At 34.2% G+C, this 19988-nt stretch overlaps 1 protein-coding gene across 23 annotated transcripts in view; it reads right to left on the reverse strand.

The window, feature by feature from the left end:
• EYA1 (EYA transcriptional coactivator and phosphatase 1) overlaps positions 1-19988 on the reverse strand; it is a 239039-nt gene that overhangs the window by 119528 nt on the left and 99523 nt on the right. For 9 of the 23 annotated variants that reach the window (XM_034763098.1, XM_034763097.1, XM_034763096.1 and 6 more), the window contains exons 2-4: positions 16967-17106; positions 4552-4601; positions 2922-3049 (exon numbers count right to left, since the gene is read on the reverse strand). In XM_034763098.1, the coding sequence (XP_034618989.1) occupies positions 2922-3045 (124 nt within the window). In that variant the 5' untranslated portion in view covers positions 3046-3049; positions 4552-4601; positions 16967-17106. Of the gene's footprint in view, positions 1-594; positions 658-2921; positions 3050-4551; positions 4602-7364; positions 7400-10110; positions 10319-12038; positions 12174-16966; positions 17107-19988 lie in introns of those variants that run through there. The other 14 variants (XR_004644761.1, XM_034763085.1, XM_034763088.1 and 11 more) reach the window with 6 other exon arrangements.

The following is a 19988-nucleotide window of genomic DNA, read 5'->3' on the forward strand; positions in this document are numbered from 1 at the left end:
TCATACTGTAGCATTTTAAGGGACGTATTTGGCAGCCATATACAATGTACATCCCTAGAATCTGTAATTTCATTTTAAACGAGGTCCTACTTCAGAAGAGTGTGCAAGAAAAAATAATTTTAGTTTATGCTTAATTTAAAAAAATAAAATAAAAAATAAAAAAAAAATAAAAAAAGCCCGCTCCATTCAGCTTGTTTTTCTAAAGCTCGATTATCAGTTAAAAAAAAAAAAAAAAGTTTTCCCCGGAGCAAGAAATATACACTGGCAGATTCAGGAGAAAATTCTGCCTTTGGATTTTTATGCTACTCCCACTAAATTCAGTTGGAATTATTCCTGTATTTGAGAACAGAATTTGACCCTAAGTGCATATCTGATTCTAGAATGAATTATCTGATATTTCTTTCACAGACTTAAATTAATTATTTGTCACTGAGGGTAACCACAATTATAGGAATTACTACTGCAGCTTCTATAAACTTAAACTTAGACTGGAAACAGTGGGCATGAGATACTTTTCAAAACAAAAAATTTTTTTTGACATCATCTTAAAATGCATGCTAACATTTTTGCTGTGTTCACCATGGCTACACAAACCTGCAGTGGTCTGTGTACTAGTACTTAGCAACCAGTCTGCAGTGTTGAGCAGAGTCATGTCACCTGAAGGAAAATTGCAAACAAAAGAAAGCTGTTGGGCTTCATCTCAGGTTTTTTCTTTGAAAAACCACATTTTTCTTGATAGAATTTAACCTAAATGAGTAAGACATGAACTTAAAAATTCTAAAGTCAGAAATGAACTATGTTAAAAACAAATTACAGTGGTTTAGTTTACATTTCTCAATAAACCTCAACATTACACTCACTAAAATACAGACATTATTTGCAATGTATTTGTTGAATGGTATTTGGCTGAAATTGGGGCATAAGTGGAAACTATACATATAACTCATTCCTTAAAAACAAAGCATTTAGGGCCCTAGGTGATCTTTGTTCTGTGTGTGCACACCTCCGATTAGGTCAATAAAGAGTTCTGTGGCCAGATCAAGGGAAGGGTCTTGGGGTTCAAAGAAACATGCTCGACTTCTGTGTTGCTGAAGTGCCTCCAGATTGAACAGAAGGGCCAAAAACTGGGAACATTTATAATAAAGCCCTTAGTGATCATCAGGGTTTTGAACTCACACTATTAATAGCTATGTGTTGGTTTAATGAAATTAAGCTATGGGTGAAATTTTCAAAAGTGCCTAAGTCCCACTTTCAGAAGTCACTTAGGAACCTAAAAACAATGAGGAGTCCTTATGGCACCTTAGAGACTAACACATTTATTTGGGCATAAGCTTTCGTGGGCTAGAACCTACTTCATCAGATGCATGAAGTGGGTTCTAGCCCACAAAAGCTTATGCCCAAATAAATGTGTTAGTCTCTAAGGTGCCACAAGGACTCCTCGTTGTTTTTGCTGATATAGATTAACACGGCTACCTCTCTGAAACCTGTCACCATGCAAGGCTTAGGAACCTAAGACCCACTAAAAGTCAATGGAATTTAGGCTCTCAGGTGCCCAAATAAATTTTGAAAATGGGACATTTACCCTGTTCCAAAATTATATCTGTTAACATATAAATGACAGAAGAGTCTTTTGTGGGCATAGAATATTTAATTTTTTCTACTTTAATTAAAATAACAGGAAAACCACAATCATATGTAAGTATTTATTTAAAAACAAAAACAAACAAAAAGAACCCAAGAGGTTAATATTATAGATTATTAGAATTAAAAATGGCTTAAAGTTTAATCTTACAAACCTTATTTTGTAGCAATAGCATAAAGTAAATTATACACAACTCCAGCACAATTTACTGTCAGCTTTTGATAAGCCATCCCAAACAACAGTAGACTCCAATTAGAGTGGATAACAGAGATATTTAGGGAGCTCAGGGGGGACAACATCTATCTGATTGACAGATGCCTTTCCTGGAAGAACGCAGTGCATATCTAAAACAGTTTGGCTCATTATTTATATGTTGGCTTTTAACACACAGTACGTCTTTACAACAAGTAATACTCAAATGTACGCTATAAAAATCTGTTTTATAAAAAAACGTGAGTCTAAGTTTCAGATTTGTGAATACATTAGAAACTCATGATCTTTTATTTTCTTTTGCTGCAGGGTTGTAGTAAAGACTGCTTTCCACAATTACCTGAACAGCATTACATTTTTACAGAAGTCATTATTTGTAGGGGAGATGCGTTGAGATACTCTTAGTATTATACTGAGAACAAATATAGCCAGTTGGTAAGTCAATTGCTTTTTGTTTCAGCTATTTCTCCTCTTCTCATCAAAATATGAAAAATATGTATCATATTTTACCTTCACTGAATTATTATAACTATTTGAATTTTGGACAATCCATCATAAGAACGGCAGCTGAATACAGCCGATCAATTTATCTTTAGGAAATATCAACACCTAATTTTTAAGGACAGTTTTGTATTAGCCTACATGGCAAAGCTTTCATAAACTTACTAACTTACACAAAATGAAAATCCAAAATTAAAATAGAGAAATGGCAATGACTGCTTATAATTTACCTTTTATAGCAGCTAACTAGATATTTCCTGTTCTTCTCATCACTAAAATGCAAATTATTTTGTTGATGGATTTCAACTATTTTAATTTAAGCAACATAATACCACTCAAATGCATTGAAAATATGTGAAGGGAATATAAACATGGTATGAGAGCTATTGTTGAAAGCCGATAATATTAATTACTGACAAACATTGAACATAGCCTTTATACATCATATTACACAAAGATGGAACACCTAAAATAGTACAATTTTCTCTATATATAACTTACTGACTTAAAGATTGATGGAACAATCTCTTGAGAAAGAACAACATAGTCAGAGAAAATGGTAGCTCACCTTCTGTGCCATTGGGTGTCATGGAATTACTATTTATATGAGCGTTATCAAGTTTTGGACCATTGGGGGATTCACTACTACCACTTAGTCGGCTATGCGGGCTGGCTAGATCCTGCATTTCCATAGACCTAAAATCAAGAAGCGGACAATTTTACTGATACGTTCAACTTTAATTATGGAGGATTTGTCCATACAACATCTAATCCATTATTTCTACTTGATTATAAAATACTTTGTAAATAATCAATAGTTTTCCCTATCATGATCATTTTTTCTCATCATCAAAGTGTTAACTCTTGCGTTGTCACTCCATATATTCAACTCATAATAAACAGTCATATCTAATATTGTAACCCTTAACAGAATAAAATATAAATATAGGAAACTATAACTAGGAGATTCTTATCATCTTACACTTTTTAAATTATGTTTAACGGGCAGTTTCATCAATGTATAAAACAATACATTCCCTTAGCAATAAGATAACACTGTGCCTTCTCAAAATTTACCACCCAATTGGAATTTAATGGGCCTCCAAACCAAATAAAACACTTGAAGCAATTGTTGAAACCTACAGTCTAGTGACAGGGAATGAGATATTCTTGATGTATGTGTTTACTCTGGCAAACTACTTAATTGTTCCTGTTTCCGTTGAAACAAATGCAGCATTAAAACACTATTATGTCTGCTCCCTTGTTTGCTTTGTGGATTACATAAAGTGTGCCCAATTGAAAAGGGATAAGGCAACCTACAGTGAATCCATACAGGCGTTAGTATGCCTTAACACTCTGCAGTATCTCAGCTGTCAGTTAGTCAAAATAAAACAAAAACAATTCAGATTCAATGCAAAAAAAAAAAAATCAACATTTATGCAGTACACAAACAGCTAAATTCCCCAGAAATATCTTCGATTCGACAATTAACAGTTTCATAAAAAGGAAAACAGGCCTCTGGCCATGATCACAGTTACAAATCTCTCAGCTTGCATTTGTTAAGTTTGTAAACAAGTATATATTGCTTTAGTTTCCATTGTTCCAAAAACTTATGATAATGCCAATGACTTACTTTTTCTAAATAGCCTCTCCTGAGAGAAAATGTGTATTGTTTACTTTTCTACGAATGCATTTGAACCTGGACTGTTTCCACTTTAAAAATTATAGTGAAGGCACTTTTTCATATTTATTTAAAAAACACAAAACTTCTTTTTCTTTCCATAGTAGAAGTGTAAATATTCTTAAACACAAATGTTGTTTTAACCATCTGATTTTCACATTTATAATGAGATTTTATTGTAGAAGTCTTTAATACATTGTTTCATTTCAACTCTCACTAGTAAAGCCAAACCACACATTTTGAAAGCCCAGCTACAGTTCTATGGTGTTTTTGTTTTGTTTTTCAGACGCAAGAGACTATCTAACATATAAATGAAAAATATTTTAGTGCAGAACTGAATTTATTCATAGTTTACAGACTTTATTGTATTTATTCTCATCAGAAATCTCCAAGCATTGACGTAATATTCTTCAGTTTAAAGTGGAAAATAATAAACATTTACTTTTACCTGAAGTAAAAAAACATTCTTCTAAGCAGTACTTTCTATAGACAGGCCAAATATCAATCATATCCTTACCTGCAACTTGAGAAAACAGCAACATCTGAACTGGTTTGGGATTTTTGCACCTGCAAACCCAGGAAACAAATAGAAGCCTCTATTATTCTGCTTTAATGTCAATCCTTAATCTAAACAAAAATATTACTGCGGATGACAATACTGTCCTTTAACCAAAAGAAAAGGATCACACTGCAACAGTGAAAAGCATATTGTCTTTAAATTGAAGTCTCAACTGTTGTTTCCTCCTGCAGGTCTATCCCCCTCCTCCCCATGTCAGGGGGAAGGCAGCCAAATGACGGGATAGTGATTCATCACCGGCCTATGACAGCTGCAAACTGGATTACCCCTCCCCCAATCAACATGCAAAGCAGCCTTGCTAAGGTAGCTAGAAAGAGGTGTCTGGAAAAAGGTAGGTGTTAACACAGGGAACATGTTGTACAAAAGTAGCTCAAACTCAGCATCCTCAGAAGATCTTTCATCTTTTGTTATCACTGGTTGAAATATATCTCCCTCCCACTCTTTAACTCAACAGTTTCTTAACCTTATCATGTTGGTTTTCTTCCTCATCTGTCTGTCATTTAACATTCACTAGATCAGATATTTTCTTAAAATGGGAAGTACATCTGCCATGTAGAGCTGAAAATCATTTATGACCAACCACTTTGTGCAACTATCTGAAAACCATGTCCATCTCTAAACAGTGCAGATTAGAGTTTTAAAAGATGTCACCATATTGCAAAACAAAACAGATTAAAATGCAGAAAACACACTTCTGCACGACAGAGATCTATTAGTAAAATGTCTAATTAACTGTAAGAATTTCAGATACCAAACTTTAAAAGACTATCGTTCTCTTGTTAAAAATGTAACTGGTGTGACCCTTCCATTATTTGCTTTTGGTCATACTGAGATTCAGTAGGGAACTTGGATTTTACAGTGGAAACCAATTAGCAGTCTTCCCGGTTTAATAAAAACAATCATTTCAAAACCCCAGCTGACTAGTATATTTTCATCTGATGTGATTAGAAAAACTTTATGAATGTGGATTCTGCTGGACATCACTTAATGAATTGCCTTTGATAGTAAACTTTTCTCTAAAGCCAGTAACAATTGCCAACAGGTGATAACGCGCAGGTGAAGATAGGCTGTTGGCTTGAATGCACAAACAAACTTTTCCAGCAAGGGTATACAATGTCTAAATGTCTACATTCAGAATCTTTCATGTGCATTTCCATTCAACCTGAACTGACATCTCTTAGATGATCACAGAACAAAGACAAGAGAGATGAGGCATTTTAAGTGCCATAAAAACCATCCAAGCAAATCTCACTTGTGTGTGTAGTTTTTGTTATTTTTAATCACAGACAGAATTACTACTTTAGCAAGAGTAAACCACTGCTAGAGGCAGCCAGGCAATGTATAACGTTACAAGTGATGTCAAGAAGCATGCAATAATGCATACAGAAAAACTTCAATCTTTTTATAACTGTGTATTTAAAATATTGCATAGTGTGCTTTTCAATGCTCTTTACCAAGCCAAATCAAACTGAAATATCAGATGTGTGTTTGCAGCAGCTACACCATACTTTTTGTTAAGTAAGAAAAAGAAAAATAGTCAAAATGTAAGATGGAAACTTTTTTACTCTTAACCCCAGAAACTGCAGCAGAATGCCTTAAGGATATGTTCCTCTACTGGTACTTCTATACACCTGGAATAAATTATAGGTGAGAACTAACTTTGTTTTAAGAGCTATCTCTGCTTAGTAATGTGGAAGGTCATTTAAAATACGTCTCAGATGAACACAAGAAAGAATATTTTCTTTTTAAAAGATATATATACACACACATATATGCACACACACTCTAAATGGCATAGTTTCAGAAGTATATATTTCATATTATTATTACTTTACCAATTTCTGAAATGCATTTAATCCTAACAATTTTAATTCCAAAATAAAAATTAACAAACATGTAATTACTCCCAAAATAATAGTTTTTATTTATTTTTATTTGTATTTTAAAAACTTAGATTAATTTAGTGTGGGGAAAAAACTACTTGACTGTATGTTTTTCAACTAGATGTAGCCTAGAAAATTAAATATATACCTTATATGTCCTTTTACACTGTCACAAATCAGAAAGTTCATATCCAGGATCTTCATTTTCATTAGGCATACTTCAGATATATTCCTTTGTGTCTCAAGGATTATTTAAACCATGTGTTGTTCGTTACCATATTTAAAAATGACTCTTTAATCAAAATAACTTTAAAACAACTAATCCTCACTTAGGCTGGTCAGCTGAATCCACATAGTGGTCCAGGAAAAATAAATCTACTCTCAAGAATGCGAATGCAGACAACAATTAGACACAGATGTGAGTGAAATTAGTTACAGTTTACAAAATGCTACACTTCACATGCTTTCAGTTTTTTATGTGTGGTACAAAATTACAATGTTGTAAAGAAACAAACTTATGATGACTAGGGAGAAAAACACATTTCTGGGTGGCGTTGGCTCACTCTTATATGATTGCCCACCTTTGCTATGAGGCTTCTATATAAACGAAATTCTAAAATAATTTTAGTAACTCAATAATTAAATACATTTCTCCTTTAAGCAAAGGGAAAAAATTGTTTTGGCCTTAAGAGTCCATTCAAGGGGGCACATAAAAAATACACAATGAAAGTTTTTTTTGCTTTTGCTCACTTATACTCTGCATCCTGATTAGACTAAAATTGCCTAAAACGATAAATGATATATAGATTCTTCAAAATGCATCACAAGTTATTACGATTTATCATTTAAATTATTTTAAGTAACATTTACCTCTTCATCTTTAACATGGACAACAGATTCTGGGACTGTATTATATATGACAAGGAAAAGAAAGGACAATGACATCAGAGCTACTTAAAATTCACCTATTTAAGAATCTTAAACCAGTAACATCAAATTCTGATTACTTAATGAGGTATTTTAAGTTTGCCTTTTTTACTAATTAAATTAATAATTCTTCACAGATGTAGGTTTTGTTGATGTTCAATTTGTCTCTCTCATTTTGTTAAACCTCACATAGTACTCCACCAATCCACTGAATAGCCACATTAAATCTGTTAATACCATGCTCTTCAACCCCAGAAATTATTTCCAGAAGGCAAACTTGCTTTGAGAGATCATCAAACAAGACTTAAGGTACACATTTTATCACATTTTCCCTACCACAGAGCTCAGGATGCGGAGGAAAATTCATGACTTTTGCACTGTTTATTATACTTTGCTAAATTACAAATCAAAAGCATCTGACAGAAGATCATGTATGAAGCCAAAAAGTTAATAATGTTCTGTGAAAAGTAAACTGTAAATGGGAAGGGATTCTAAATCTCGGCAGCACAGAGCAAATAAAGTGTAGGTACTTGTCTAAATTATGGGTTTTCCACAGACTTTTTTTGCTTGTGAGAAGCAATTTTTATAAAATGACTATAATTTAAAACATTTTTTCCAGCTGAAAATAAATTTTCAAAGTGAAAAAACTAAGCTTATCCAAATAAATATAGCTGGCATATGAGCTAGTTGTTTTCAACCACAGTTCTATTCTACCCCAAAATTTCAAAGACAATGGCAATTTTCTAATCAGAATATTTCTTCGTAGGAAAATGCTGTCTTTTTCAACAGCAAAAAATATACATTTTTTTTCAAAACAGCATTCTTTTTCTCTTTGAAAACATTTTCCATTCACAAATAAATGTAATGATTTCAAAAGCTAACTGTGAAGAAATTAAAGGGAAAAGATACTAGAGAAAAAGTCAGTTCAAAAACTAGCAAACTCTTTCATTACACTTTCACTCTTCTTGTAATCCTACCAATATACAGAAGTACAGAATATATGAGGCAGTCCAGTTTTTTTAATTCAAGTACTTACTTCAAAGACGAGATTAAAAAGAATAATTTTCAGAACAGAAGCAGATGATCACAGCTCTCTAATTTTTAAATACTAGTTTATTTTAAAAAAATGCTACCTCTCATTCACCTATTCCCAACACTTACGAATGAAATATTTTGACATCTGACTGAAATGGGAACAGTATTATTCTCTTTAGGAGACAAGTACCACTTTGCGTCAATACTTCTAATACATACTGAAATTTAAAAATGAACCCTTAGCTTTCGGGTCTTCAAAGCATTTTTTGGCTCTTACAAAAAAATTTGTATCTATCAAAACTTAGAAAATGATAGCCCTGTTTTTGGAGTTGCGCATTCTTATGCTGTGTGCTCCAGAAGGTGAAGAGCGGCTCAGTTAGGTTTCTGTGTCTGTCACCACACAGATTTTTCAGGTTTGAAAGACTACGGCTGCTCAATAGTAGAACATACTGGGCTTTAGGAATAAAGCAGTAAGGAACTCCATGATTTGAGAGTGTGTATGTGTGTGTATATATACACACATTTATACACCCTTAATTATCAAAATTTCAGTAAGGAACTGTAAATAATACTTATTTTGAAAAGTATGACTGGGGCAAAAAGAATTCTGACTCCATAGAAAACAATATTTTAAAAAACTTCCTGTCAACATTGTCTTTTTAATTATTTAAGATACAAACAGCATTAAAAAGTTACACACAAGTTTTCCTGCTTGTCTCTTCGCTGAAATATATCTGCATCTAAGGAATGATTTTAAAGTCAGTGACACCTTTATTTTTATAGAATAAGTCTTTTACTACAGCAGCCATCCATTTTATTGATGTTTGTCAAAAACACCTTAAGAAATACATACTTGTGAATCTTTTGTGAGTCTTGATTGCTCAAAAGCAAGATGTAAAATTTAATGATACTTTAAAGAGCTTTAACTTCCGGATTCTAAGTTCTTAGTTCTAAACGAGCCACATAAAATGTCAATAAACGTCACATATTTTAGCTGTGTAGATGTTTATTCTGTCTTCTCGAAAAGTTCTCCTTTGGGGAACTGTATGTTTTGCCTGGTGTTTGGAAAATTTAAACATATTAAGCAAAAGGATTTCCTGCTTCAGAAAGTACTGTCAAGATCTCTGTCATGCATTCTTCCTCCAAATTTCTTCATTATATTTCTCACGCTCTTGCACCTCTTCTGCACAGGTCCATAGATTTGATATAGCCTTCCTCCCCCCCCCCCTTTTCCGCCCCTAACAACTCATCATCGTGTTATTTATTTTCAATGAACCATTAACACTGCAGGAAACCAAACAGGAGGAACAAAATTCTGACTGAATACAATAAATAGAGCCATGTAACATCTGCTTTGAGGGAAGCCTACAAACCCAATCCTGAAACATAGCGAAAATTAACTGTTAAAACTGTTGATTTATAATTGGGTATTAACCTAACCAAGAAATGGAGAAAGTACTTATGGATGGGATCTCATGCAAAGTTGCTGAAGTACTTGGAAAAGTACACACTGTTTTGCAATTAGGCCATTTCATGAGGTTGTTGGCTTTTTTTAAGCTTCAACAGAAAAGACCTAGTGTTATCTTCCTGCTTTGCATCGCAGGACAGCTGTTGTCACTCCATGCAATTTTTAAAACAGCCGGTTTGTACTTACAGTGATTGGATCTGCTGTATCCACCAGTTTTATGTGCTCCCTTCACGTTCTCTGACTTAAACCACCATTCCTCACATAGCTTTATTCCTGGGTAAAGTAGAGTGCGGAGCTTTGCTGCCGACTGCCCTGGTTTTTAGTAGCTCTCAGTCGAACACGAGAACAGAAGTGAAGCGTCTCTGGAGGGCAAACCCGAGCTCAGAGCAAAATCTTGTGTGATTGCTGCTGCAGGCTCTGCCTGCAAAAGCGTGGAGGGGGGGGGGGGGGGGGGGGGGGGGCCGGCCAGGGGGGGGGGGGGGGGGGGGGGGAGAGGGAGCAAGTTTTCCAGAAAGAAAAACCACCAAGTGGACTTTCACAGGAAGACTTAGAGTCGGAAGTGGCACTGGGGAGTTTGTGTCTAGCACCAAACTCTGAACCATTAGCTCCCACTGTTCTGTTTAGTAACAGCTTTGAGGAATGGGCTGTTCCCCCCACTGAACAGCAACAGATAATATCTGAGAGCCTTAGACAAAGAAACAGCAGAATCTTCATCCCTTCTATTTGTTTGCTCAGTCTTGTAGGTCTGCCCATGTAGCCTCAGGGCTTTTTGTTTTGTTTTTGTAATGCAAACCACAGCTATTCTCTTGTCCTAACCTTATTGGTTTAAATGTAACAATTGAAATGAGCCCTGTGCTGTCTGACTCAATCTTGCTGCTATAGAAAAATTTAGTATGTAAATGAAGGAGCCTATGATATCTGAATAAACAGCTGCTGTGGGTGAAGAACATAGCTCAAGCGCTCTGTCAACAAGCAGTGTCTCTTTCTCCTCCAGCTAGCCATTCATATCTTCTGGTGGCAATTACACAAGATTTCTTTTCCATCTTTTTCTGCTTCTCGCTAGAAAAAGTAGTGAGTACTTTTTTTTGTTTCAGTAATATATTTTTAAAAATTTAACTCAGTTTAAACTGCCCGTTTTCATTAAGCCAGGTTTAAAGAAAAGCCACAACAAATAGAAAAGCTGGAATTAAACAAACATTATTACCTCAATAAGTGAAGCTAAACAAGGATATTCACAGAAACTCTTAAGCACACAAAATATAAGTGCAGACATGCAATTCTGATAGATATTTGATGATAAATGTTACCAATTCAAAGATTACCTGGTAAAGAAAATATCTGCTCATACTGTACAACCTTTTTCACACTGAAGTCTGCCCAATGCAATTTTAAGCTATTTAACACAATATCTGGAACCTCCTAACAGTGCATAACATACAGATACACGTGAAATACCTGTATGTCTCAAAACAATTAGAACTGAGTTTACAAGGCATTTGACTTGTATTTTAAAGTATTAGTACTCAATTATCAGTATTAATGTCTTATCATTTTTTTCAAAAATGTGTAATGGCCATTTCCAATGAAATGAGAGGAAATGTACGCTATGTAGTTAAAAAGTTAGATGTGACATCAACTAAACACTGAAATATATAAAGTTTAGATCTCAGCACTCTTGTATTTAAATAATTTATTTAATGTAAAATGTATTTTAATATAAACTCATTTCAGATCTCTTAAGTTATTATTGCATTTTTGTTTATTCACATTGAAAACGGCCTATTAAAAATTTAAAAAAATATATAAATTAAGTGTAAAACATTGAATATATAATATGTAGTAACTAAATTTTGACACGTTTTCTTTGGATGACTTTGTTCTTTTATAAAATATTTTTCAGTTAGCTTAACTCTTATATTTTCCAAACTTTTAGAGCAAAAATAATCAAAGTATGATGAGAAAACCAGTCTGATTATTTACAATAGAAATACTTGAAACTATGCCCAGTTCTAATGTATTAAATAAAATTTAGTCTTATCTGGAATAAACAGATTTAAAATGTTTTTCATTGACAAAATGTGTTGTTATATACTGTACTGGTAACATAGCCTTACCTTAATTTAACTAATGAAAGCAATACTTCTAGATGAGAAAAATCTTCTGGCTATCATATCCAAGTAAGTGACATTTTCTGGAGAAAGCACCTCAGGAAAGCAAACCGTTTTGCCAAAGCTACAGGACGACCTCAAGCTGCAAACACACCTAGGGTTGCATTTTGTTTAGTGCAGAAAAGCAATCTCGGGATAGTCACATACCATATATGGGAGTTCAGGTCAAAATAAGCAGATTTCTATTGGGCCTGCCCATGTAGCCAGCATAAACTGAATTAGTTTACTTCTTTATACTCGCATAACATTTCGCATGCTAAAAATACTGTTTATGATGTTTTATATTAAGCTGTAAAAGAAATACAAATATGTTATCATGGAGATACCCAGTTTTGTCAGGTAAAATTAAATAAGAGAATGAAATACAAATAAACAGTAATTGTTCTGTGGAATCTCAGCCTGTTTCAAAAAGAGTTTAGTTTGAAGTCCTTACTGGTGTGGCATGTATAAGTGTTAATTATTTTGTTTTGAAAAAAAAAAACAAAAACAAAAAAACATGCTCAACTTTACTCCCTTCAGGAGAGCCATCTACTTAAATGAACAAAATTATACACATGCTTTTGCAGAATGAAGGCCCGAGTTATTTTGGAGAAATTTCAAAACTGAAACATGTTGTTATGTATTATCTAACATTTTAAAACATTACTCAATATCCCTTTTTAATAAATAAATAAATAAATAAATCAACAAACCTTTAAAAATCCAGAAGTTGCTATGTAAAGACAAAAATAGTTTAAACATATAAGTAAAGACTCAAGACTCCTAGTAATGTAGATTATTGCCACACAAACACATTTCATTTTATTTTTTTTTAAATCAAATACACAGTTATATGAAATAAATGTAGCCATTCTGAAACCTTTGCTTACTAAAACAGATACATCTTCTATAGTTTAATTTTGTATTTGTATGACTAAGGAATCAGTCCTTAATGGAAGTGCCTGAATAAGAATTTCAGGAGTGTGTCCTATATCTGTATTCAAAAAAACCCACATACAGACAGTCTAATACAGTGGTGGCAGACATGGGGTGAGCTACAGTCAGGTATAAGATAGTCAGGAAAAGGGCCCTTAGCACTGCAGGAAAAAAAAATCTATTCTCAATATTTTAACATGTTCCATAGCATTCATGTTGGCAGTAGAAGATAATATGGTAATTGGAGCTATTTAAACACAACAGTTTCATATATAATAAAGCAAAAAAGAGGAGGCTGGTAGATAAAATAGGGTTCACTTTGTTTATATACACATTAAACTGTGATTTAAAGTTCTTTATGCTGAACTCCAGTCTTCAGACATCAGAAGTCAATATACTTATTTCACGTTATGGTCTAAACTATGAACTTATTATACAGTTGATATTATTGGCCAGATCCTGAGATGGTTTAAATCAGCATAGCTTCATTGATATCAGTAACAATATGCTGATTTATACTAGCTGATGATCTCATCCTAGATAGCTATAAAAGGCCAGATTATGCATTTCTAATATGTAAAGCAGGGTTCTGCTTTACCTTACAGCCTCCCCTTAGCTGTGTTCCTTGATCCGCCACCTTGGTTTGAACACTCATGTCACCGAATGCCCAATCAGCACAGATTATGCTATTTACCACTTGCACCCCACCAGTAAATTATATAATTTTATATTATTGCTGAATTTGGAAGAGACTTTCATTACAGTTGCACGTGTTTACACCAGGTCTGAATTTGTCCTTATTCTGTATTCCTTGTATACCCAATCGCCATCCAAGGATTTATAAGAAATTAAGACTGGGCTCTTTATAGGTATACAATATCAAGTGTAAGATAAGCTCATAGGAAGCAGTTCCACCACCTTTACTTGCACTAAATAATTCCTTGCTCCACAAGTCCTTCCACTGGTTTTGAAACTGGGATCCCTTGGAACAGTAATTTTGGGGCATTTACATATATTGCAGTGACAGGCATATTACAAAAATTGACTAGATAAAGACAGAAGATCATGATGTAGAACAGTGGTATTAAGTATTTCAATATTTGTCTCCACATAAAAAGTACTACATAAACATTAAACCGATGCACAGGATGACTACCTGTATATTTTTTAGTTTGAAAACAAAAATAAAATACACTCTAAGATTTTTTTATTACTGAATGAAGTTCATTTTTGGACTCCCTACAACATTAATATAACATTCGAATCCCCTCAAATAGACAATATCTTTCCTATGTCTCCAAACAAGTTTTATTTTACACATAGCAGCTGTTGCCTAGATACATGCCTAGCTGTAGTAGAAGTTGGCAATGTTTGATGGGAGCTCTTAGTGCTTCATGCTACTGCGTTGATCAAAAATAGAAAGTCTTTGGTGATTACAAGCAAAGAAAAACAGTGGCAGAAGTCATCCATTCAAACAATTACTTCTGAAAAATATCACTAAGATTAGGAAGGACAGGGCTTGATTAATAAATTATTTACATTGAATTATGTTCTTTCAATTATGTTCTACTTAATATGTGTAATGATGAATTAAAGTATAATGCATAATCATTAAACATACAAACTGCTGACTGTAGTTATTAGTCAAAAGATATACCAATGGCTACATTAAATTAAATACCACTTTTTACAATAATCCATTAATTTCTGTGACTCTGAGATACAGTACTTATAGATTGTAAAATGACTATAAAGTCAAGTAACCCATAGACTTTCTGCAGAAGGAATGCATATTATCTGTATTCAAAATCTAATTTGATAGCACTTATCTTGAAGATTCACTATTTTTCATCTAAAAATACATGAACAAAAAAATTGTGTGATGTGCACTTTCTTTTTTACCCTCATAATGGAAGATTATGTCTATCATTTGCTCTTCTAGGCATGCACTGAGTATATATGTTTGAAGGTTTTCACTAAACAAGAGGTACAGTAAGAGGTAAGATAGAAGTATATATATTACATACATAAATAGTTTAATATAGAGGAATATAGATATATATGGTATTCCAGTAGAAAATCAAAAAAATTTTTGTTTGTGGTGTTTGGGGTTTGTCTTGTCTTGTTTGTTTAAATGTGACAGTACATTTTAAATATCTGTAATACTATATATAGAGATTTCCTGTATTTTGTCTTACTCCACATTCCCCCAAATCTATCACTCTCCTCTCTCAGCAGTCTCTGTACTGAAAACATGTTTTTGGCTTTCATATGAAACCACTAATAGCTGTGATCCATCGAATGTTGTGAAGTGGATACTCTAGTCAGCAATGGCACCACTTCCCTAACAGCTGACCAGGCCATTGCCATGACATGCTACTGGCCCAAGCTGCGGGATCAAGACCTTACTCCTGATTCAGAGATTCCCAGCAGGATGCTATAACAACTCCACTAAGGACAACATCCTTTATTTTAATAATATTACATCTAGCTAATTGAATTTCTGAATATTATTTAAATAGTAAGCAGATCCCTCAAAGTTCAATACCTTTTAAGGTGGGATTTTCAGAAGTGCCTAAGTGACTTGGGAGCACAAATCCAATTGAAATTCTATGGGACATGTGCTCCTAAGCCACTTAGGTACTTTCGAGAATCTCTCTCTTTAATATTAAAACCTCAATCTCGCAAACACTTAAGCATGTGAGTAACTTTATTCACATGGGCAGTCACACTGAAATCTATGGGACTGTTCCTGGGTAAAGCTATGCAATGTTTGTAGGATGAGGGCCTAAATGGAAAGAGCAACCTGGGAACTGCTAACACTATTTTTAATGATTTACATAACCGCCTTTATGCTATCTCAGCATGAAAAGGCAGAATATATTCAAAACCAGTAATATAATCACCAGTCATTATAAAGAGTTATAGATAATTTGTTTATTCATTATAACAAGCAAGTCATCAAATACACTAATGATGAACTGTATAGATTATTATTATTAATATAAGTTATAATGAACAGTTCCTAACAGTAAAAAGAACAGGAGTACTTGTGGCACCTTAGAGACTAACAAATTTATTAGAGCATAAGCTTTCGTGGACTACAGCCCACTTCTTAGTGACAGTATATAAAAGAATTAAACACAACGTATAGATTGTGTTTTAACTAACAGAATAATCGGGTGTTTTCTGACATTATGATTAATTGGCCACTATAAACAATATAAAATATTATTTTGCAAATTTGAAGCTTTTAGGTAGGTAGTTCTCTAAGACCTACTTTTTAAAAACTTTCTTCATCTTTGATTTATTGATACCGCATATAAGATGGAAGTAGCAATATCATTACCAGTTTGCTCAGAGCAATAACTTTGCCAGCTACATAAATTCAGTACACTGTATAACATAAGCCATCTCAGCAACACTGGATTGTCTTTTCTCTAACCATTTTTCCGGTAACGTGCACAAAACCAGTTTTGTGAGCACCTCCCATAAGGTGTAACAGGAGCTGGAAAATCACTGTTTGTTTTTCAGTTCTGAATTACAAACCAGCTCATAATTTTTAAATTCTGCAAGAACAACATGCATGTCAACTAACGTCAGAAATTATGAGTTTATTTGTTGTGAATCCCATTTTGTTATTATTTCCTAACTTTATGCCATATATTTTTTTCCTCCTAGCATTGGTAAAGTCACTGTTCAACAGTAGATGGAGTAGTGGGTAATTACTGTATCTTGGTTATTTGTCAGTATCTGGATAAGTTTTTGACCAATGACAGACAAGACTAAAATTAATAAAAGGTGAATTTGCTGCTTAATTTAAAAAACATTAAGCATCTAAGAGGAATGGTAAAAATTAAATGTCCAAGCTCAAATCTGACAAAATAGTTACGAAAAGACTTACAATTATTCATAAAACACACACTGTAAGTTTGTTCATAACTTTCTAAATCACAAACCTTGGGTTAGTTGAATATAATAAATATGTATGTCCTCAACCTTCAAATACTCAATCAGCCACAAGTATTTTTCTTTCGACGTACAGGAATGGTGAAGTGTCTTCTAAAAGTGAAGTTCATAAATATTCCATGCTTTGGGCCTTGTAATGAAAAGGAAAAAGTGCAAGTCTAAATTAAAATAATCATTACATGGACAACTTATTTTCACACTTCCATCAATTGTTTCCCCATTGAATTGTTTAATTGCAATCAACCCTAGTGATTTGCTTTGATCTTTACTAGCAATTACATCATGCACATTCATTTGTTTGCCAAGGGTCCAATCTTTCTCCCATTGGGTCTCAGTTGTAATTATATTCACAGAAATTCCAATTGTTGCATACTAGATTTTGGAATGTTGTATAATCACTTAGAATCGGGCTGCTATATTTGTTGTTACAAAGCAACTGCAGAGGAAAACCTTTCATATGGCTTCAAAGTCCCCTCCCCCACCTCCTCCTGCTTCCTTCCAGCAGCACTAACTCTTTTTTTGCTGCAATCTCACAAATCGGAAAAAGAGTAACCTCTAAAGCTGTTTTAGACTGAAGGTCAGAATTCAAAGGATTGTAACTTAATCCATATAGCACTGTAATCACATTGCTATTGGAAACACACCCAGAAGCACCAGTATTCTAGATGTTTTTATTAAGCAATGTCAATAGGTATACAATCTGGATTTTTTTCCTGTACTGTAGTTTATCTAGACTCATACTTGCAGGAGATCAAGTTGCTTTCTGCCACTGAACTTTACTTTAGTGTTATGTGAGGTAAGGAAACTGGACTCTGTGTTACATGCTAATGAAAACAACAGCTTCAGTTTGTTTATCTTAATACTTACAAGAGGCACCTCTTACAGCCTAAATGTAAACAACCTTAAACTCTTTAGTCCTTGCATACTTTCAGGGTGCTAATAATTTTTAAAAAAATAATTAAGCACATTATTATTGACGTGTTTCAATCTATACTTCCTGCCTGAAAACAGAGCTCCTTTAAGAGATGTCTAATTCCTGAGCCACTGTGATCAATTCAGTTATAGATCAAGAAAACCTATATTGTCATTCCATGAACACAAGATGCCAGGACCCTTTCAGAGTTAGAAGCAGCAGAGTAAATATCATAGGGGGCACTCTGTAGTTCCTCTCTCAGGTCAAATTCCCACTGACTTCCAGGTAGGGTGACCAGACAGCAAATGTGAAAAATCGGGACAGGGGGTGGGGGGGTAATAGGAGCCTATATAAGAAAAAGATCCAAAAATCAGGACTGTCCCTATAAAATCAGGATATCTGGTCACCCTACTTCCAGGGGAGTCAGGCCCGAAGTCTTCAGGACGGACCAATAAGAATATAGGGCTAAATTCTCAAAGGCCAGGGGTTCGGCTTCCTTTTTTGCAGTCACTACCCCGAGTACTTGCCCTTCCAACTATCTAATTTGTTCCCATAATCAAGTAGTCAAAGGACCAGATACTTCTGAAATCACCCACAGAAGTTAGGCCTCCCTTTTGAAAGTTTGTCTTAAGGTCGTCTTGTAAATATCTGGAAGTAAAAATTCTTATGTTAGCAAAATACATCACATAGGCCAACACTATTGCTAAATTATTTTTTCAGAGTTTCATGGGTAAGAATAAAAAAAAGGAAATGCGTGACCTAATCCTCAACTGACAAACTGTTATAGCTCCACTGAAGTCAACAGAACTATGCCAATTTACATCTGCTGAGGATCTGTCTCTGGGTGTATAAAATTGACCATAAGCAACCCATTGTTTACAGAATAGTTAATAATAGAAAAATTGTTACAGGTAGTCAACATGGTCAGGGGAAACAAGAAATGTGACTATAAACACAGTGGGTCAATACATACGAAGAATTTGAAGCCTAGATATCCAAATCAGCCTAGCTGAGAAAAGAGAGTCAAATTCCATTGCTAAATTTTAATTATACAGTATTTTGATTTGAAAAAGCTAGATTTCGACAGCTATATTTGTATATAGGGTGCATCTGTGATAAGAACTTTTATACAACATTTATAGGCAGGCTTTGTAGACCCATATTATTGTCCTTTTATTCATAATTATTTTAAGATACTTGCGTCTATTTTTTTTAAAATGTGGTCGATACAGAAACTCTGTCTAATGTTTTTAATTCACTGAGGATTCGTCACGTTCACATTTTCCAATATTCTTTAGAAGCAGCAAAACCGGAGCTAGATATGTTGTGTACAATTCAGTGGAAGGTGGCTTAAAGCGTATTTGACACTCTACTTTATTTTCCCTTCAATAGATTTTGGACTAATAAGAAGGGTAAGCAAAAAATAATGACGAGAAAAGGTTATTTTGACATATCCAACCAAAACTCGAATTGTACTGATACAGACTGACTGTGATTCAAGTAATTGTCTTTTGTCATTGGGAAAACAAATAACGGAGATGTCAGCCTGTTTGAGGGAGAGGATACTCATGGTACTGCAATGGTGACACCCTTGCTGGCTGATCCATAGAGCTCCAATTAGTTGTGGCCTTAAGGGAGGGCTGTTCACTTTTTCTTCCTTTCCCAGCCAGCCAGAGATGAACTGTTTCTCCTGCTGGGTGGGGAAAGGCAAAACAAACAAACAAACAAAACCCCAGAATGGAGACATCTAATGAGGATTCTTATGCATAACAAAGTATTTTGAATTCAACAGGAGGTTCAGGAACTATTTAGCACATGCAAATAATACCCTAGTTCAGAAGAGAAGGGGAAAATCAGAACGAACATGGACCATCTTTTTGTTATGTGTGTCTGAAACCTAACAGAGTGGGGCCTGTGCTCTCTAGGTGCTATCACGGTATCCTTAGTAACAGTAATAGGATCCCTTCTACCCTGCCCAGGATGTACATCTGCAGGTATTTTTCTTATTTAAAACTTCTCACATAGATTTAATTAAGAGAACACTATAAATGTCTTCACCTTCAAAATACCACAAACTGATCAAATAATTAATACAGCCG

Source organism: Trachemys scripta, chromosome 2 (genome assembly GCF_013100865.1).
Source record: "Trachemys scripta elegans isolate TJP31775 chromosome 2, CAS_Tse_1.0, whole genome shotgun sequence".
Lineage (NCBI taxonomy): Eukaryota > Metazoa > Chordata > Testudines > Emydidae > Trachemys > Trachemys scripta.